Below are 21,759 nucleotides of genomic sequence, written 5' to 3'. Positions count from 1 at the left end.
ATCACCCGAGCCCAGGAGTTCAAGACCAGCCTGGGCAACATGGTGAAACTCCATCTCTTCAGAAAATACAAAAATTATCCAGATGTGGTGGCATGCGCCTGTAGTCCCAGCTACTTGGGAGACTGTGGCAGGAGAATCACTTGAACCTAGAAAGCGGAGGTTGCGGTGAGCTGAGATTGTAACACTGCACTCCAGCCTGGGCGACAGAGCGACACTCTCCAAAAAAATTTAAAAATAAACAGGAATGCCACAGAAGAGTACGTTAAAAAAAAAGGAAGAAGAAATGAAAGAACATTATACTAACTACCATAAAGTTTGAAAGTTTGGAAACCACTGTTTTAGGCCACAGAAGAATCAGAAGTAACTTAGAAGCAAAATTTGGACTATTGTCGAATCAGATACAGGCATACGGGGGTTCTTTTTTATTAGTCTCTATTGTGTGTTTAAAATTTTCATTACAAATTTAAAAATTGAGATATCCACTTTTTCAAATGAAAATATCCCTCCGTACTGCCAGGCGTGGTGGCTCACGCCTATAATCCCAACACTTTGGGAGGCTGAGGAGGGCAGATCAAGAGGTCAAGAGACCGAGACCACCCTGGCCAACATGGTGAAACCCTGTCTCTACTAAAAATACAAAAATTAGTTGGGCATGGTGGCACGCACCTGTAGTCCCAGCTACTCGGGAGGCTGAGGCAGGAGAATCGCTTGAACCTGGGAGGCGGAGGTTGCAGTGAGCCAAGATCATGCCACTGTACTCCAGCCTGGCAACAGAGCAAGACTCCATCACAAAAACAAACAAAAAAAAAAGTAAAAGAAAATATACCTCCATATATACGTAATTTAGTTCCATGTCTGTTACATAAAATCTTAATCTATTTTCTTATTTAGAACAATTTTATTTAACTTAGCTTTTAAAAAAAATAAACTTGGCCAGGCACAGTGGCTCATGCCTGTAATCCCAGCACTTTGGGAGGCCAAGGCAGGTGGATCACTTGAGGTCAGGAGTTCGAGACCAGCCTGGCCAACATGGTGAAACCCTGTCTCTACCAAAAATACAAAGACTAGCCGGGCGAGGTGACGCACACTTGTAATCCCAGCTACTTGGGAGGCTGAAGCAGAAGAATCGTTTGAGCCTGGGAGGTGGAGGCTGCAGTGAGCCAACACTGCACCACTGCACTCCAGCCTAGGGGACAGAACAAGACTCTGTCTAGAAAAAAAAAAAAGAAGAAGAAATTCTAAAACAAAGATACTAAGAAATAAATTGGTTCAATGTTCTTGTTTTATCAAGCTAGAAAGGTAAAGGAATTCCTTAGCATCACAAAGCTGATAAAAATCAAAAAGGAATGCCAAAAACACTGCAGGTTTTCTATGTTCACAGGACCTATACACTGAATACCCAGAAGAAGGGGAGTCCTCCTTATGTGTTCTAGGGGTCAGGGCATCACGTGGTGCTTGTAACACACTCCTTCTATTATTTATATTACTGAAAGCAATCACAGGATGGAATTCTCTCTGACATGGACATACATGGTAGCCATTGCGATGTCTCTTTCGGAAAGGCTGGGTTTAGTTGACTTAGGTGCAGCTGGTAATTCAATCTCAAATTTGGGCAGCTTCGACATAGTGCCAGCCTGTTTAGGGGGAAAATGTTTTAGGAAAAGCTTATTAAACCCCTTCAATGTTTCACCATTCCCTGTGTAAAACCAACAAGGATAAACACAGACTTCGTCTTTGGATCCTTTCCACCGTCCCCCGTGTCCTCTCACAGCCTGTCTGCCCAGCATAGAATGAATGGCTCCAGGAGCTGACGGGTATACAGAGTGCCCTCTAGTGGTCAGAGCGGTGAAGTTACGGCTAGAGGAAGCTGTCCCTAACGTGCCTGACACATTAGGATGCTACAGGAACAGGGGACAACTGGGGAAAGGTGTTGTTTTCAGGGGAGGCTTCCTCTTACCCTGAAGTGAAAAGGCTGCAGGACATTCTCCAGAACCGTGGTAGACAGCAAGATCACGGTGCTCTCGGGGCAGTACATGTACCAATTCACATTGAGATTGTGGCTCTTCAAGAGTTTCAGACTCCGTTTCTCTGGTAATACCTGAAGCAGAGTTTAAGAAACAGGATCTCCATTTAAAAAACAGCAAACTAATCCCAGCACTTTGGGAGGCTGAGGTGGGCGGATCACCTGAGGTCAGGAGTTCGAGACCAGCCTGGACAAAATGGTAAAACCCCGTCTCTACTAAAAATACAAAAATTAGCCAGGCGTGGTGGCACATGCCTGTAATTCCAGCTACTCAGGAGGCTGAGGCACAAGAATTGCCTGAATGAACCCGGGAGGCAGAGGTTGCAGTGAGTCAAGATTGCACCATCACACTCCAGCGTGAGTGACAGAGCGAGATTCAGTCTCAATTAATAAATAAATCAATAACAGCAAACTGTCAGAAGATCCTTACAGTGCGCTCTGAGAATAAAAAGCAGAAGAAACCCACTAAGTGAAATGAACATTCTCACTTGTACTTATTACAGCTACTACTTAACCAGCCCTATGCTTGGTGCTTTACAGAGCACCAAGCTCCTAACTCATTTACTCTTTGCCGACTGAGAGGCAGGCATCACTGGCCCTATTAGCCAGATGAGAAACAAGGCTCCAAGAGTGGATTAGGGAACCTGCCCCTTAACAAAGCAATTATAGCCTGGGTAGGCTGTTTCCCTCCAAAATCCTTATCTGTGCCTCCACATGCTTGGGCATGTGGAGCACATGGATACACCTAAGAGCAATTTACAACAAAATTCTCCTCATCCAGGAAATGGCCAAAAGAAACTGACACCTCCAGGACCCCATGTATTAACTCGGCCACCTCCCAGACCATGGCAGTTCTGCCTTCTGCTTGGCCTCCATCTCGACTCCAGTCTACACTGGGCCTGGGAGGAGCTCCCTTCTTCTAGCAGATGTGTTCATAAGACTGCATACAAATGCAGCACTTTATAATCCAGGCACATTTTAAATGTACCCTAAATATTCCGATATTACAGAACACTGTATAGAGCCCCCAAGACATTAATGCTCATGGTACACTGCACTGAAGAACTGCTGCGCAAGTCAGGGGCAGGAGCCGTAAGCTTCTTAATAACTATAATAATTAGGATGTGCTAGAGTCTTCTTTTTAACTTTTTTCTTGAAGATCTGAAGCCATCTAGGTAACCTTAAGGTGTACTTTCCCACTGCAGAGAACAGAAAGAAAGACTTTTAAATGATTACCATAGGGAACTCCCCCAGAAAGCAAGCCACCATTCCCATGCAATCACATGTACAAAATTCTATATCTGTGTGTATGGAATTTGTCTAAAGTTTGTTTAAAGTTCTCCTATTGGTCATTACAAATTTTTTTTTTTTTTTTTTTTGAGACGGAGTTTCACTCTTGTTGCCCAGGCTGGAGTGCAGTGGCACAATCTCGGCTCACTGCAACCTCCACCTCCCACATTCAAGGGATTCTTCTGCCTCAGCCTCCCAAGTAACTGGGATTATAGGCGCCCACCACCACACCCAGCTGATTTTTGTATTTTTATTTTGAGACAGTAGAGACGGCACTTAGTAGAGATGGAGTTTAATAGAGACGGGGTTTCGCCATGGTGGCCAGGCTGGTCTCAAACTCCTGACCTCAGGTGATCGCCCACCTCGGCCTCCCAAAGTGCTAGGATTACAGGCATGAGCCACCGTGCCCAGCCAGTCATTACTAAGATTTCGATGATGGCCTTACAGCAAAGCACCATGGCATTAACACACAGGTGTATTTTCTCTAACCATACATTCTAAATTATATGACTTTCATTAGGTCAACAAAATTAAAACCTGAAAGAACTCTTAACACCCTCTAAATTAGTTCCCCTTAGAGATCTCAGAAGCATGCTTAATAGGTCAGGAAGCTAGAACAGATGAAAAGAAACAGGCAGGTACATCAAAGGACACAATCCACAGAGTGGAAAGGCAACCTCTGGATTCGGAGAAAATACTTGCAAATTGTATCTCTAAGAAGGTGTTAATATCAGAATATATAAAGAAATACAATTCAACAAATAATAGTAATTTGATTTTAAAAATAGGCACAATGACCCGAATTAGTCATTTCTCCAAAGATGATACACAAAGTGGCCAAAACACACACACAAAAGTGCTCAACATCACTAATCAACAAAGAGCGCAAATCAAAACCACAATCAAGATGGCTAGTATCAAAAACAAAACAAAACAAAACAGCAAGTGTTGGTGAGGATATGGAGAAACTGGGACCCTTGTACACTTGGAGGGATTGCAAAATGGTGTAACTGCTATGGAAAACAGTATAGCGGTTCCCTAAAATATTAAGAAACAGAACTACCATCTGCTCCAGCAATCTCACTCTGGGTATAAATCTAAAAGAACTGAAAACGGGATCTTGAAGCAGTATCTGCATACCTGTATTGACAGCAGCACTATTCACAATGGCCAAGAGGTGGAAGCAACCCAAATGTCCCTCAACAGATGAATGGATAAGCAAAATGTGGTGTATACGCTCAATGCGGTATTATCAGTCTTAAAAAGGAAACCCTATCACATGCTATGGCATGGGAGAACCTGTAGGAAATTATGGTAGATGAAATAAGCCAGTCACAAAGGGACAAATACTGTATAATTTCACTTATATGCAGTATAAAAGGTAATCAAATTCGGCCAGACACAGTGGCTCATGCCTGTAATCCCAGCACTTTGGGAGGCTGAGGTGAGTGGATCACCTGAAGTCAGGAGTTCAAGACCAGCTTGGCCAACATGGTGAAACCCCATCTCTACCAAAAATACAAAAATTAGCCAGGCGTGGTGGCGCACACCTGTAATCCCAGCTATTCGGGAAGCTGAGACAGGAGAATCGCCTGAACCCAGGAGGCAGAGGTTGCAGTGAGCTGAGATCACGCCACTGCACTCCAGCCTGGGCAACACAGCAAGACTCCATCTTAAAAAAAAGGAGTCAAATTCATAGAAACAGAAAGTAAAATAGAGATTGCTGGGGCTGCAGGGAAGGGATAAGGGGAGTTGTTTACTGGATATTTTTGGTTTCACAAGATGAAAAAAGTTCTGGAGCTATTTCATAACAATGTGAATGAATATACTTAACACTACTGAACACTTAAAAACAATTAAGATAATAAATGTTGTATTTTTTTACCACAGTAAAAAAATTTTTTTGACCACACACAGTGGCTCATGCCCATAAATCCCAGCACTCTGGGAGGCCAAGGCAGAAGAATGGCTTGAACCTAGGAGTTCAAGACCAGTCTAGGCAACACAGCAAGACCTCATCTCTACAAAAAAAAAAAAAAAAGGAAAAAAAAATTAAGTTGGGCGTGCTGGCACACACCTGTAGTTCCAGCTACTCAGGAAGCTGAGGTGGGAGGACTACGTGAGGCTAGGAGGTCGAGGCTGCAGTGAGCCGTGATTGTGCCACTGTACTCCAGCCTGGGTGACAGAGATCCTGTCTCAAAATAATTACTACAAAATAAAAAAATGTTAAGAGGAAGTTAACAAAATACAAATGGACAATATACAAATGAAAAGATGCTTACTTCCCTAGTAATGTAAAATGCAAATTAAAATGTCTTTCGGCCAGGCATGGTGGCTCACGCCTGTAATCCCAGCACTTTAGGGGGCCGAGATAGGTGGATTATTTGAGGCCAGGGGTTCAAGACCAGCCTGGCCAACATGGTGAAACCCCACCTCTTCTAAAAATACAAAAATTAGCCAGGCATGGTGCTGGGCGCCTGTAGACCCAGCTACTTGGGAGGCTGAGGCAGGAGAATTGCTTGAACCCAGGAGGTGGAGGTTGCCGTGAGCCGAGATCGCACCATTGCACTCCAGCCTGGGCGACAGAGTGAGACTCTGTCTCAAAAAAAAAAAAAAAAAAAGTCTTTCTATCTCTCAGGTTGGCAAATGTCTATAGATTGATAATATCCAGTTCTCCTAAAGGTATGAAAAGCAGAAGTTCCTATACTGCTAGTGAAAATACACGTCTAGAAGAAATTTGGCGATACCGGTTCAGCTTTTCAGATGTTCGTACCTATACTGCAACTCTCCCTCTAACATAAAGAAGGGTGTACAAGCATGTTACTGAAGGGTTATTTGTACACAAAAAAAGGGAAAACCAGCCAATGTCCAATAACAAGAAAATTTTTAAACTGCAGTCCATCCATACAGTGGAATACTACCCAGTCAGAATAAAATATAAAAAGATGTCCAAGATACACTTTGGACAAAAAAAAAAAAAAAAGCTAGCTGCAAAAGTTTATATACAACATTCCCCTTTTTGTTAAAAAGAAGTTTGTATTTATTTTTAAAAATAGAGGAATATGCACCAAACTGTTCATAATAATTATTTATCGGGATTATAGGGAACATTTGCTTTCCATATTACGTATCTTGCAATGTTTGAATGTTTTTTGTTTTAACTTTTAGGTTCAGGGATAGATGTGAAGGTTTGTTACATACGTAAACTCATGTCACGGGGGTTTGTGGTACAGATTATTTCATCACCCAGGTATTAAGTCCAGTACCCAATAGTTATCTTTTCTGCTCCTCTCCCTCCTCCCACCCTCCCCTGCTCAAGTAGCCCCCCGTGTCTGTTGTTTCCTTCTTTGCATTCATAACTTACACTTAGCTCCCACTTAGAAGTGAGAACATGTGGTATTTGGTTTTCTGTTCCTGTGTTAGTTTGCTAAGGATGATGGCCTCCATCTCCATCCATGTTCCCACAAAAGACATGATCTTGTTCATTTTTATGGCTGCATAGTATTCCATGGTATATATGTACCACATTTTCTTTATCCAATCTGTCACTGATGGGCATTTAGGATGATTCCATGTCTTTGCCATTGTGAACACTGCTGCAATGAACATTCACGTGCATGTGCCTTTACGGTAGAATAATTTATATTCCTCTGCATATACACCCAGTAATGGGGCTGCTAGGTCAAACAGTAGTTCTGCTTTTAGCTCTTTGAGGAATCGCCATACTGTTTTCCACAAAGGTTGAACTAATTTACACTCCCAGCAATAGTGCATAAGGGTTCCCTTTTCTCCACAACCTTGCCAGTATCTGTTATTCTTTGACTTTTTTATAATGGCTATGCTGACTAGTGTGAGATAGTTTCTCATTGTGGTTTTGATTTGCATTTCTCTAATGATCAGTGATGTTGAGCTCTTTTATGTTTGTTGGTCGCATGTGTGTCTTCTTTTAAAAAGTGTCTGCTCATGTCCTTTGCCCACTTTTTTTTTTTTTTTTTTGGAGACGGAGTCTCGCTCTGTTGCCCAAGCTGGAGTGCAGTGGCACCATCTCAGCTCACTACGACCTACGCCTCCCAGGTTCAAGCAATTCCCTGGCCTCAGCCTCCCTAGTAGCTGGGATTACAGGTGCCTGCCACCAACCTGGCTAATTTTTGTATTTTTAATAGAGACGGGGTTTCATCATGTTGGCCATGCTGGTCTCGAACTCCTGACCTCAGGTGATCCGCCCACCTCGGCCTCCCAAAGTGCTGGGATTACAGGTGTGAGCCACTGTACCTGGCCTTTGCCCACTTTTTAATGTTGTTGTTTTTTTTTTTGTTTTGAGATGGGGTCTCACTGTCATCCAGGCTGGAGTGCAGTGCTGTGATCTTGGCTCACTGCAACCTCCTGCCTCCCGGGCTCAAGCAATCCTCCCACTTCAGCCTCCCAAGTAGCTGGGACTACAGGCGCACACCACAATGCCTGACTAACATTTTGTATTTTTTATAGAGATGGGATTTCATCATGTTGGCCTGGCTGGTCTCCTGGACTCAAGCCATCCGCCCACCTTGGCCTTCCAAAGAGCTGGAATTACAGGCATGGGCCACCAAGCCCTTTTTCTTTTCTTTTTTTTTTTTAAATGTATTACTTGCAATTAGAAAAAAAAAAAAAAAAAAAAGAATAAAATCCCCAGCAAGAGACTAAAGCTGAGTGCTACAGCTCATGCCTGTAATCCTGGCTCTTTGGGAGGCCAAGGCAAGAGTTGAGGTTAGGAGTTTGACACCAGCCTGGGCAACATAGCGAGACTTCGTCTCTACAAAATAGTTTAAAAATTAGCCAGGGCCGGGCGCAGTGGCTCACGCCTGTAATCCCAGTGCTTTGGGAGGCCGAGGCCGGTGGATGACCTGAGGTCGGGAGTTCGAGACCAGCCTCAACATGGGGAAATCCCGTCTCTACTAAAAATACAAAATTACCCAGGCATGGTGATGCATGCCTGTAATCCCATCTACTCACGAGGCTGAGACAGGAGAATCACTTGAACCTGGGAGGCAGAGGTTGCGGTGAGCCGAGATCGCGCCATTGCACTCCACCAGCCTGGGCAACAAGAGCGAAACTCCGTCTCAAAAATAAAATAAAATAATAAAAATAAAAATTAGCCAGGCATGGTGGTACATGCCTGTAGTCCCACCTACTCAGGAGACTGAGGCAGGAGGATTGCTTGAGCCCAGGAGTTTGAGATTACAGTGAGCCATGATGGTGCCACTGCACTGCAGCCTGGGCAACAGAGCAAGATTCCATCTCTAGAAAGTGTTTTATATATATATATATATATATATATATATATATATATATATATATTCATTCAGTACTGAATTCAAAAGGCTGCCAGAATGCTATCACTGAACTTTAACCAACAAACATAAATGATAAACATAATACCTGGTAAAATTCGATTCCTTGATCTGTTATGAAGACAATTTCAGTAGAACTAGTCCAGCAGAATCCTAGAATGTTGGCATTCTTAGTCTAAGAAAAATTTTTTAAAAATATTTTTAATTAATAAGAAAAAACACATATAACTCTCTTCAAAAGCTTCACAAACTCTGCAGTTTGTCATTCTTTAATGAATGTTCCCCGGAATGTTTACTAATTAACAAAACAAATTTTCTTTTAAATACAATGTTCCCTGATTTTTGCCCATAACTCTTCATTCAAGAACCTGAATCCTAATTCCTTCTACTAAACAGAACAGGGGAAGTCTGTGTTTTGTAGAAAAGTAACTGACCAGAGCTCACAGACAGCAGCTTCTACCTGCAGGAATCACCATACTGCCAACATTCTTAGTCACCCACGTTATAAAAATGGTTATTAAAAATGTACAAAGGCCTAAGGGTCTTTAGCGAGTGTTGACTAAAATGGGTTGAGGACCCTGAGACACACACCCGACTCGCTTGAGGGCAGACAGGTTTGAGCAGGGCCGGGCTGAGGGTCTCTTCCCACGGGGCCACTGCAGGGCAGGGAGGACAGTGGTGGGGAGGCACCTCTCTTCACCAGAGAGTCCGCCCTGAACTCCATTGAGCAAAACAGTCACAAAAATGCAGAAAGCCCTACCCCAACCACTAGCAGCTTCTGTCAGCGCCCAAGGTGCCACACTGCCAATTTTAGCTCAGCTCCCTCTAGCCTAGTTTACTACACCCAGCAAATCTCATTAACGTGGATTAGAATCAACACCTAGGAGAAGAAAGAAAGAGTAAGGACAAGACAAAGACAACAAATTGAGGAAAGGAAACTTCAGGAAACAGAAAAAGAAACTCCTCACCAGAAACCTCCACTCCAGGTGGCTGTGAGGCATCCCAGGGCCCAGACCCAGATGTGCTGTCGGCCCAGTGAGGAGAAAAAGGGCAAGACAGACGACAGCCCCAAGGGCTAGCACTACTGGGTGTTCACCACGCATCATCCATTGAACCCTCCCCCTCCAAAGGAACAAGCTTTCAAACTTAGAAAACTGTTCAGTGTCACAAAGCAAACACCCCGCCTGACTCCAGTTTGGGAATCAACACGAGGGACAGTCTGACTTCAAGTCTGTGCTCCCTGCGACCCCGATGCCCCGCTCTCCACTACATAACCCAGCTCAACACCACTGACACCAGCAGCTGAGAAAGGGCCTGGGGTCATACCTTGCACTCCTGTGTGTATTCCAGCTGGGAATTATCAGGGATAAAATTACAAAAATCCTGAAAGGAAAAACACACAGACACACACAAATTTGGATTAGGCAGCATACTGCCAACCTACGTTGGCATACTACAAAACAAGAAAAATAAATATTAACTTAAAAAGTGACCAGAAAATAACCGAAGACAACCAAAACACAGGAAAGATAAAAAGACCAATTCGGATCATCTGTCTCAACAGCAGCAGGCTTACGATTCAATTTTTTTTAAGTTAATACAAATATTCAGTTACAGTTTAGTAACTCCTTTCAAAAATTCATTCCTCAAGCAGCTGATGTCAGAGAAATGTGTTGCTGCACTAAGAGGCTTCCCCAAGACTTTAACACTTAAAACTGATGGAAGAAACTAACAGAGGATCCTGCCTGTTTCTAACAGCCTTCCCTCTACTCTACAAACGGCAATGGTGAACATTTACACGGGCTAAAGTGCCTGTAGGCTGCTTCAACTTGGAATATCTGCTCCTATCAGATCTAGCACTCAGAAATGAGAGATGAAAAGGCTAATTCACAAAGTAGCCAAAAATACCTCACATATTCTATGCTGCTAGCTATCAAGCAATACAAAAGACACATGAAGTTCCAAATTATTTTTTAACAATTTTTAAGGGAGGCTGAGGCGAGAGAATCACTTAAGCCTGAGAGATCGAGGCTGCAGTGAGCCGAGATCACATCACTGCACTCCAGCCTGGGCAACAAAGGAAGACTGGCTCAAAAAAATTTTTTAATTTAATTTAAAAATCAAACTAAGGTCATTTTTTTAACCCACTCAAATGTCTTTCTCGTTTTTGAAGGCTCTAATACAATGCAACAGAACTATACCTTTCACAACAGTAAGATAATAAAAGTTTCCTTTAACACTGAAAATTTGCGATTCCTTCTCTTCCAAATGTATTTCTAATGCCCTTTAATGCTGTATTTTAAAGATAAGTCTTACCACAGTCTTTGAGGTCCTCTGAACAGCCAATATCTTATTTTCTAAGGAAAACTTAATGCACTTCACTTCTCCTTTGTCATCCATTCTTTAAGAAGAAAGAATGTGTTAGTAGTTAAATAACCGAATTCTAGCTACTATCATTTATTGAAAAGGCAAAAGACACAACCTATATTCAGGAGGCAGCAAATTCTAGTCTAAAATTAAAATTATGTTTCGGAAGCCATCAGTAGGACCTCTTTTCAAACTACCAAATCCAACTGGAAAGAACTTGCTGGGAAACTTACAGTATTATGGGTAACAAGTGATTGAAGAATTCAGATCACACACACATATCACCTGAGAATTGTTCCAACATAAATAACTACAGACCCGCTCAGGAGCCTTCTCCGTAACTGCTGTTTCTCTCTCACAGCAAAGCTTCTGGAAAGAACTATCTACTTGTGCATCTCACAGCACATTCATTATGCAACCCAGATGGCTCCACTACAGTGTCTCATGACCGCCTCAGACAGACGTTAAAAAGTGAACTCAGCTGGGCACAGCGGCCTACACCTGTAATCCCAGCACTGTGAGAGGATGAAGCAGGAGGATCACAGGAATTCGAGACCAGCCTCAGCAACACAGTGAGACCCCGTCTCTATTCCAATACATACTTTTTTTAAATTAAAAATTCATTTAAAAAAAGCAAACTCAAGGGATGGATTACAGAAGGGCTCAAGGAAACTTTTCGGGGTCTGAACATGTTCATTGCCTTGATTGTGGTGATGGTTTCATGGGTGTATACATGTCAAAACTCACATATTGTATAATATTAAGTGTGTACAGTTTATTGTGTGTCAACTATGCCTCAATAAAGCTGCTTTTAAAAATCTTTTTTTTTTTTTTGAGACGGAGTCTTGCTCTGTTGCCCAGGCTACAGTGCAGTGGCATGATCTCGGCTCACTGCAACCTCTGCCTCTCGGGTTCACGTGATTCTCCTGCCTCAGCGTTCCGAGTAGCTGGGATTACAGGCACGTAGCACCACACCCGGCTAATTTTTGTATTTTTAGTAGAGACAGGGTTTCACCATGCTGGCCAGGCTGGTCTCGAACTCCTGATCTCAAGTGATCCACCCGCCTCGGCCTCCCAAAGTGCTGGGATTACAGGCATGAGCCACCGCGCCCAGTCTAAAAACTCTTTTTAAGTTAAATTCAGTACCTTCCCCCCACCCACAAACTTCTTAGAGCCCCCAGTCTAGATTATCACGGGCTCACTCGTTTTCCACACCCAACCGACCCCCGGGGCTTACGAGACACCCATCTTCCTAAGTATCCCTTGATTGCCTATGCAATGCCACTCTACACCACCAGAGCGCTGCTCTTCACTACACATGGCTCGCTGATTGCTACTCTCCATAGTATCCCTAACTCTGACAGGCTCCCAACTAAGCCAGCCTCCGTGCTGTGAACAGCATGATCTTTCCAAACACTGACATGATCATCCCACACCCCACCTGACAAGTTTCAGTAAGAAGATAAAGCTCTAATTCCATAGGAGAATATGTAAGGCTCAAGCTGGTCCCTGCCAGTGGCCACACCACCACCATTTCCCCTTCCCTGTGGAGACACCCTATGTAACCTTCAGTTACACAGACCCAGAGTTCCCCAAAACACCATGCTCGAACCCCATCCATACTTTAAAACCTTGCTCAGGCCGGGTGCAGCGGCTCATGCCTGTAATCCTAGCACTGTGGGAGTCTGAGGCGGGCGGATCGTTTGAGGTCAGGAGTTCGAAACCAGCCTGGCCAACACGGTGAAACCCCATCTCTACTAAAAATACAAAAAAAATTAGCCGGGCGTGGTAGTGGGCGCCTCTAATCCCAGCTACTTGGGAGGCTGAAGCAGGAGAATCACTTGAACCTGGGAGGCGGAGGTTGCAGTCAGCCAAGATCGCACCACTGCACTCCAGCCTGGGGAACAGAGGGAGGCTCCCTCTCAAAAAAGGACAGTTTCTCATTAACACAGACCAACAGTAAAATTTTTTAAGTCACTATTGAATTGAGGGCCTACATTATACTTTCACCTTCTGTAAGCACCAGTGTTACGGTGGCCAGATAGCTTATCATCCAAATCGAGACACTTCTGAAAGTGAAAGGCGCTGCTGTTGATCATTAAACCTGTTCAACAGTGCGAACTGGGACTATGCAGTCACCTTAAGTATAGTGGAAGCCATGATTTTCTTGTATTATTACATGAGAAACAATGAATCTCCTCCACCTGCCACTCTGGAAAGACCTGGGCTAAAGAAATGAACGCCCTCCTCTGTGAACAAACCAGAAATGGGCACATCATCACGCTGACTTGTTAATTTCCAGTGCTAGGAAGTGGCTGCCCCACTTTTGAAGTATTTGGCTCCCAAATCAACTGCTCCAGATATTCCACTCTGACAAGAGGTGCTAGTAAGTGCCACCAAGACCCTCCCTACAGACAGGAATTCCATGTGCGCACACACACTTCAGGCCTCTTAGGGCAGACCAAATGACAAAATTATAAAAAACCTTTTGAATTAGAAAAACATCATTCTGTTTACATGACAAAATGATCTGAAAGTGTCTATACCATTACCTAAATGAGATGGGATTCCTATCATCTGGGCCTTTAACTACCACACCAGTAGCTCCACCAGATCGAACAGCAAAAACCTGAGAGGGAAAAGCAGCAAGGTTAACAGCCTGAACTCTGAAAGGATCTAAACTCATAAGCCAACCCGCAAGCGATTATTTCTGTTATACACCACTCTGGGTTCAACTAAAGTTAACACGGCACATATCAAGGTACAGATGTTTGGCTGCTCATGTGAATTTTAAAAACCAAGAGCAGAGAGCGAAAAGGATGCCACCGTGACACCGGGTCGGGTCCCCGAGGCTCCAAGTTCTAACGCCGGTTCGCGCATCGGCGCCGCTGATACGCCTGAAGTACAGTCTTTTCCCCCTTTACAGAATTCCAAGGAAAATGAAAATCTCGACGTCTAAACCCTTGACTACGAGTGTAACTAATGACAAACACAACAAAAGAAGCCTAGATAAGACGGGCGCGCCAACAATTGAGACACTGGCCACGGGGCCACTGCATCCGCGCAGCTGGCTCGGGGGTCCAGCCCCAGGTCACCTGCGAGGACACCTGGCCGCGGCTGAGCCCACTCAACAAGGAAGGAGCGCGCGCCGCCTCCCGCGCTGGGACGGGACGGGACAGGACAGGAGGGGACGCTCGGGCCTGGTCGCGCGGGACCGGCCTTGGCGTGCCCACGACCCCGGCAGGGCCGCGCGGGGGAGGAAGCGCGGGCGCGCCGGACCTGCTTGTTGGCCTCATCGAAGAAGACGCAGTTGACAGGGTTCGCCTTCTCGAACTGCACCGGCCGCTCGCACAGCTCCAGATAGTAGTCCTCCTCGCCCATGGCGGGCGCCGCGCCCGCAGCGGGGGCCCCGGGGGCGGTCGCCAGAGTGGAGCGGGATGCGCGGTGGAGCCCGGCCCGGACTGTGGCGGCGGCTGCGGCTGCGGCTCTGGGCCCGGCGCGGACGCCGCTTCCTGGTGCCACGCCCCCACCCCGCCCACCACGTGACCCGCGGCCCTCTGCGCTTAAACGGGCAGCGTCTGGCTGCGGTGGGGCCCACCGGCCTTAACCACGCCCCGCCCGGCGCTGGAGGCTCCTCCCCTCTCCCCGAGGGCGGTCGGAACGCGGCGGCGTGACCCGGAAGCCCGCGTGGTTCCCCGCGGACCGAGGGCGGCGTAGCCGCCAACCCTACTCTGCTGCGAGTTCCCGTGCCCGGCTCGGTCGCCCCTGCCCCAACCTGTACCCCCGCGTGGGACCGCTCCAGGTCTAGGAAAGGCTCCTCCTTGCTTTCGGGAGGATTTCCCAAGCGCCTCCCGCGCCAGAGTTCCAGCCTCTGGGAGCTTCCTCAGGGAGAAGGGGCTGAAGGCTCACTGAGCAGGTGTAGGGGCGCCAGAGACCGTCTCCAGTCCCCTCAGCGCTTCTGCGGGCTCTTCCGCTGGAGCCAGAAACCGAATTGACAAGAGGCAGATAAACAAAAGAAAAGCATACACACTTTATTAGTTTTTTCATGGGGACCTTCAAAAGAGAGTGAGGTCTGAAGAAGTGGCCACAGCAAGATGCTTTTATACTTTTTAGACAAAGAATGATGCATTTGAGAAGAAAGCACAAAAGGCATCTGGCTGGGGCGATACATTTCTAAGAGAGTCACTAGGAGAAATATTGGGGAGGGTGTAAAATTAGTGGAAGGTAAGTGTTACTTGGGAAGTTCATTTATTCAGGTCCATTGCAGCCCCAACTCCCAGTCTCTGGTGATAAGGGCTATTTTCTGACCCGGGTACAGAGAGGGTGCCACTCCCAGAGGAATCTTTACTGCTTATTCCCTGTAGGAAACGACAGGTCATCTAGCCCTTTCTGAAACTACAATTTCTCCGGTTTTTTTAGCTCAAAATAATATACCAATTTTTGGACATATTTTGGGATAGCACATCCTTCACTCCTTGCTAGTAACAGGGAAACCTAATATAGATTGTGGGTCAGCAAGCCTTTTTACTTGATAAGAAACATGAAATTTACCATGTTAGCCCCTCTTTTTTTTGTTTGTTTCAGAGACAGAGTGTCTCTGTGCCCAGGCTGGAGAGCAGTGATGCGAACACGGCTCACTGCAGTCTCAACCTCCCATCTCAGCCTCACAAGTAGCTGGGACCACGGGTGCATGCCACCACACCTGGCTCATTTTTTTATTATTATGCTTTGTAGAGACAGCGTTCTCTGTTGCCCAGGCTGGTCTCAGACTCCTGGCCTCAAGTGATTCTCTCGCTGACCGTGCTCAGCCCCCATGTTAACCCTTTATTTTTATTGTTTATTTTATTTTATTTTGAGACGGAATTTCGTTCTTGTTGCCCAGGCTGGAGTGCAATGGCCCTGTCTCGGTTCACTGCAACCTCCACCTCCCGGGTTCAAGCGATTCTCCCGCCTCAGCCTCCCAAGTAGCTGGGATTACAGGCACCTGCCACCATGCCCAGCTAATTTTTTTGTGTGTATTTTTAGCAGAGACCGGGTTTCACCATGTTGGCCAGGCTGGTCTCCAACTCCTAACCTCAGGTGATCTGCCCACCTTGGCCTCCCACAGTGATGAGATTACAGGCATGAGCCACCGCGCCCGGCCCCGTGTTAACCCTTTTTGAGGTGTTCAGTAGTATCAGGCATATTCACATTATTGTGAAATAAGTTTCCAGAAACTTTTTATCTTGCAAATCTGATTCTGTCCCTAAATTTGACTACTCTAAGTATCTCATATAAGTGGATTTTATAATATTTGTCCATTAGTGTCTGGCTTCTTTTGCTTAGCAAAATATCCTCAAGGTTCATCCATGTAGCATGTGTCAGGATTTCCTTCCTTCATTAAGGCCGAATAAGATTCCATTTTATGTATATAGCACATTTTGTTTATCCATTCATCTGTTGATGGGCATGTGGGTTGTTTCCACCTTTGGCTGTTGTGAATAAAGCTATGCAAATATCTGTTCAATATTCTGTTTTTAATTCTTTTGGGTCTATACCCAAAAGTTGGATTACTGGATCATATGGTAGTTCTATTTCTCAGAGAGCTATTTTTGAGTGGCTTTGATGTCTGAGCCCAAGAGTTTGGTTTGGAGCATGTGAATCCAAGGAGAAATGACATCTAGGCAGATGGATATATTGGTCTGAAACTCATCAGAGGAGTGACAAGACTGGAAATGTAAGACTTCTACACTCAGCCTCACCCACCCAGGCCCATGTCACACATGGAAAAACCGATAACTCCAGAACCCTGCTCTCCAGCCACACAGTGCCATCCCTGCAGCTGGCTTGTTTAGCTGCTCCCTGTGACTTCCTCAACATCACCAGTTTGCCCTGTCATTGTTCTGTCCTCTCTACCCAAGTCTATCTGCCCTCTCCTCTCTTCCCTTCCCTCCTCATCAGCTTTGATTTCATTTCTCTGCATTCCAGTTATTTTATGCCATTACCTTCAACATCCTTGCTGCACTGTTCTTGTCTGGCAGAGCCTCAGTCCTGGATGAACTCAGCCACCTGCTTTCCCAGTACCTACTGCTGGAGGGGTCACACAACAGGACAGAGGGCACTGCGGGAAATTCAAATGGGCCCTCAGCCCTGCCTGGCTGTCCCAGTCATTGTCTCTCCTGTTCTCTGCAAGGACATTTTCAGGCCTTCTTCACACTCCTCAGACTGTCTCGCCCCTATTTCCATGAACATCGAGGACTTCAGATGGAAACTGGGCTTCATACCAGTTGTGCAGCCCACCACGGCTGTCCTTCTAGAAAACGGTCCATCCTGCCCAAGGCCAAACCCTGTTTTTATTTATTTATTTATTTATTTATTTATTTATTTATTTATGAGATGGAGTTTCGCTCTTGTTCCTCTTGTTGCCCAGGCTGGAGTGCAGTGGCACAATCTTGGCTCACTGCAACCTCTACCTCTCGGTTCAAGTGATTCTCCTGCCTCAGCCTCCCGAGTAGCTGGGATTACAGGCATGCGCCACCACACCCGGCTAATTTTGTATTTTCAGTAGAGACAGGGTTTCTCCATGTTGGTCAGGCTGGTCTCGAACTCCCAACCTCAGGTGATCCACCCCCCTTGGCCTCCCAAAGTGCTGAGATTACAGGCATGAGCCACCACGCCTAGCCCAAACCCTCTTTATTTTTATTTTTTCGCAAATACCACAGTGACTTACCAGCACTTCTTTGAATTCCATCTTTCGGCTGGGTGCAGTGGCTCATGCCTGTAATCCTAGCACTTTGGGAAGCTGAGGCAGGTGGATCACCTGAGGTCAAGAGTTCGAGACCAGCCTGGCCAACATGGTGAAACCCCGTCTCTACTAAAAATACAAAAAAATTAGCCGGCTGTGGTGGTGAGTGCTGGTAATCCCAGCTACTTGGGAGGCTGAGGCAGGAGAATCGCTTGAACCCGGGAGTTGCAGGTTGCAGTGAGCCAAGATCGTGCCATTGCACTCCAGCCTGGGCAACAAGTGGAACAAGAGCGAAACTCCATCTCAAAAATAAATACATACATACATACATACATACATACAGGTTTTGGCCTGTTTATATAAACAGGAGGCAGAAGTTGCAATGAGCAGAGATCACATCACTGCACTCCAGCCTGGGTGACAGAGCGAGACTCTGTCTCAAAAAAAAAAAAATTTAAAAAATTTAAAAAATGAATTCCATATTTCACCTTCTCAAAAAAACCTACAGTATTGACCATCCCGTTTCTCTCATATAGGCAACCTCTCCTCACTCCTGCTCCTAGAAGCAGCCTTTATATTTGCTCATCTCTCCCATCATAAAAACAAAACAAAAACAGAACTGAAAACACAGAGGACTTCCCTAAACACACGTCCCTGTCTGGCTATCACTGCCTTCCTCTACTTCACAGTGAACAGGAGTCAGTCTTGACTCATCCCCGCTCCGACCCCTCATGCCCAAGCAGGCACAGGCCATCAGCTTAGGTACAAGTTTAGAAAAAGAGACTTCCAAGAAAACCCGAGCTACTCCACAGAAGTGCATATTTCGAACATGACCCCACAGGAATGTCTGCCAAGGACAGGGCAGCAGTGCAGTGTGTGTGTGTGTGTGCGTGTGTGTGTGCGTGCCTGTGTGTGCATGCATCACACTTAAAAAAGACTATGGTCTTTTTATGACACCAGGCATCTCGTCCTTCCCAGAGAATTCGGTTCGGTTGACTCTGGCAGATGTTTTTGTCCTAAGAGCCAGGCTTGATTGTTGTGCAGTTCGCCTTGGGTCTGCAAGCAGCATTGAGGTCTGCCTGCATGTTATGGGTTGAAGTGTGTCCCCCCAGAATTCAGATGTTGAGGTACTAACCCTTAGTATTTCAAAATGCATCTGTATTTGGAGATAAGGCCTTTAAATAGGCCGTTAAGGTAAAATGATGGACCCTAATCCAGTATGACTGGTGTGTTTATAAGAGAAGATTAGGACCTAGACACACAGACTGAGGGGCCGCCCATGTGAAGACACAGCAAGAAGGCGCCACCTACAGGCCAAGAAGAGCTGCCTCAGAGGAAGCAACGCTGCTGGCACCTTGATCTAGGACTTCTAGCCTCCAAAACTGTGAGAAAATAAATGTTTTCAGCCTCAGTCTGTGGTATTTTGTTGTGGCAACCCAAGCAGACTAATACACTGGCCATGGGCAAGAGGCCCTGACCACAGTGATCTTGACAGGGTGACAGGGGTGTGGGTGCAGGACATGCTGGGGCATCTTGAAGCCACTGCAGGCCCTACAGAATCTAGAGGGTCCAGAATAAAGTCTTTATCCCTCCATGAGCTATCTCTTTCTGTTGCACATTTTTTTCTGCATTAAAACAGTTTGATTATTTATTTGCCCCATGCCCATATAGGATTCCCTATTCTTCATAAATTTAAAAAAACAAAAACTCTTTTCATTGATAAACATCAAAACTCTGCAAATGGTCTTTTAAAAATGAACAACAGACATTTCTACTTTGAGGTTCCATGTGTTACCAGAACTCACATTTTAAAGTGCCTAGTATTAGTATGGAAATCACCAAAAGGACTGGTCAGAATTTGAATTAGATGAGAATTTTCTTTCTATCATATCCCTACCTGGTCTGATCATTGCTTCCGTTCTCAGAACATTCTTTCTGTGGATTTCCTTTGCTACTGAGTCAGATACTTTCTTCCTCATTTCTGTTGTTTATGTAACAGATGTTTCTGCTGTGTCTTTTCAAAGACAGTTTCAACTGCCTTTGCAAAAATTATAACTGAAGAAATTATAACAGTGAAAGAGATCAGACCTAACCGACTCCATCTTGCTTCTAACCTTTAAGCTGTCCTTGTTCATTGCTGGGCATTTGGGAAGGAATTCAGTTCATAGTTTGACTCTGAAACAAAATTAATAATAGTGCTTTCCCGAAAAGACTCCCTTCTTGCCTGGGGACCAGTCTGCCTTTGCAGGACTAACAAGTTAGCTACAAGATTAGAAATTACGGTTTTGGGGTCATGCAGCCTCTGGCTCCAAGAGTCTGAACCGCCCCAAATTGCTTTTGGGGATAGCATCACTATTGTAAAACCTAAGATCAGTGTTTGAGATATTTTGTAGATCCTATACTGGATGGATCAGCTGACACCATCCAGACTGGTAATCTGGGCCAATCAGTTCTGCCATCCCATCTAGGAGTAGAAAACAGCAAGAAAACCTCAGTTCGACCCCCCTAGGATTCCATCTCCAACCTTGACAATCAGCACTCTGCTTCCTGAGCCCCTACCTGCCAAATTATGTTTGTTTGTTTGTTTGTGATGGAGTCTCACTCTGTTGCCCAGGCTGGAGTGCAGTGGCACAATCTCAGCTCACTGCAACCTCCGCCTCCTGGGTTCAAGTGAGTCTCCAGCCTCAATCTCCCGAGTAGCTGGGTTTACAGGCACGTGCCACCACGCCCAGCTAATTTTTTGTATTTTTAGTAGAGATGGGGTTTCACCATGTTGGCCAGGCTGGTCTTAAACTCCTGACCTCAGGTGATCTGCCTGCCTCAGCCTCCCAAAGTGCCGGGATTACAAGCATGAGCCACCACACCCAGCACCAAACTATCTTTAAAAACTCTGATCCCCAAATGCTTGAGGAAACTGATTTAAGTAATAATAAAACTCCCATCTCCCTCACAGCCAGCTCTGAGTGAAATTACTCTTTCTTCATTGCAATTCCACTGTCTTGACAAATCGGTTCTGTCTAGGCAGCAGGCAAGGTGAACCCTTTGGGCGGTTACATCTTTAAACATTAAATTGAAGAAAGGATGCAAAGCTGTACCTGTTTTGGTTTCTTTTCATTACTGGCATGCTTTTCCCTGCTCTTGATTTGATTTTCAGAGGAAAATTAAAGTTTATAATACAAATTAGAATAATTCATATGTTTAACATTTAAAATTCACTTTTTAAAGTCAAAGCTAGACCTGGGAATAATTTGTAAATACAATTAAATAAGTTAAATTCACTTTTATTGGAAATAAAAACTTGGTTTGATTTTGTTTTTGTTTTTATTTTTTTTGAAACAGAGTTTCGCTCTTGTCGCCCGGGGTGGAGAGCAATGGCGCCATCTCGGCTCACCGCAACCTCCACCTCCCTGGTTCAAGCGATTCTCCTGCCACAGCCTCCCGAGTAGCTGGGATTACAGGCAGGCGCCACCACGCCTGGCTAATTTTCTATTTTTAGTAGAGATGGGGTTTCACCATGTTGGTCAGGCTGGTCTCAAACTCCCAATCTCAGGTGATCCACCCGCCTCAGCCTCCCAAAGTGCTGGGATTACAGGCATGAGCCACTGCACCCAGTCAAAACTTGTATTTTAAAAAACTCATTAAGCAATCTCAAAACATTGTTCTTTTAATTGCATTTAGCTGTCTTAGAAGATCATTTAAGCAAACATTTAAGCAAAAAAAAAAATCTAAAGACTTGTTTTTACATCAAAACCCACAGAACTACCAGTAGGCACTTCGCCCCTGCCTGTGACTCTGCTGGGGTCACAGGAGTTTTAAACTCCGAAACATTTCCAGAGACTGTCCTAGCTCAATGGCTCCCCAGACCAGCTAGTTATCAAACTCCAAGGAGTCAAAAATTACAAAATAAAATCACACTATATTGTAATTATGAAAGAAATGCATGCATGTTAAAGAATTTCAATAGTATGGAAAAATAGCAAGTGAAAAAAAAAAATCTCTCCTTCTTCCCCAACAATACTCAGTGGCAC

At 45.1% G+C, this 21,759-nt stretch overlaps 1 protein-coding gene across 6 annotated transcripts in view; it reads right to left on the bottom strand.

The window, feature by feature from the left end:
* RMC1 (regulator of MON1-CCZ1) overlaps positions 1 to 14,545 on the bottom strand; it is a 28,868-nt gene extending 14,323 nt beyond the window's left edge. For 2 of the 6 annotated variants that reach the window (XM_003315820.6, XM_009433805.4), the window contains exons 1-5: positions 14,287 to 14,518; positions 13,560 to 13,636; positions 10,957 to 11,041; positions 1,958 to 2,098; positions 1,531 to 1,634 (exon numbers count right to left, since the gene is read on the bottom strand). In XM_003315820.6, coding sequence (XP_003315868.1) covers positions 1,531 to 1,634; positions 1,958 to 2,098; positions 10,957 to 11,041; positions 13,560 to 13,636; positions 14,287 to 14,388 — 509 coding nt within the window. In that variant the 5' untranslated portion in view covers positions 14,389 to 14,518. Of the gene's footprint in view, positions 1 to 1,530; positions 1,635 to 1,957; positions 2,099 to 8,728; positions 8,816 to 9,966; positions 10,024 to 10,956; positions 11,042 to 13,559; positions 13,637 to 14,286 lie in introns of all 6 variants that reach the window. The other 4 variants (XM_003315819.4, XM_063796034.1, XM_063796035.1 and 1 more) reach the window with 4 other exon arrangements.
* Positions 14,546 to 21,759: the final 7,214 nt, after the last annotated feature.

Source organism: Pan troglodytes, chromosome 17 (genome assembly GCF_028858775.2).
Source record: "Pan troglodytes isolate AG18354 chromosome 17, NHGRI_mPanTro3-v2.0_pri, whole genome shotgun sequence".
Lineage (NCBI taxonomy): Eukaryota > Metazoa > Chordata > Mammalia > Primates > Hominidae > Pan > Pan troglodytes.
This window is presented reverse-complemented; position numbering and strand designations above follow the sequence as displayed.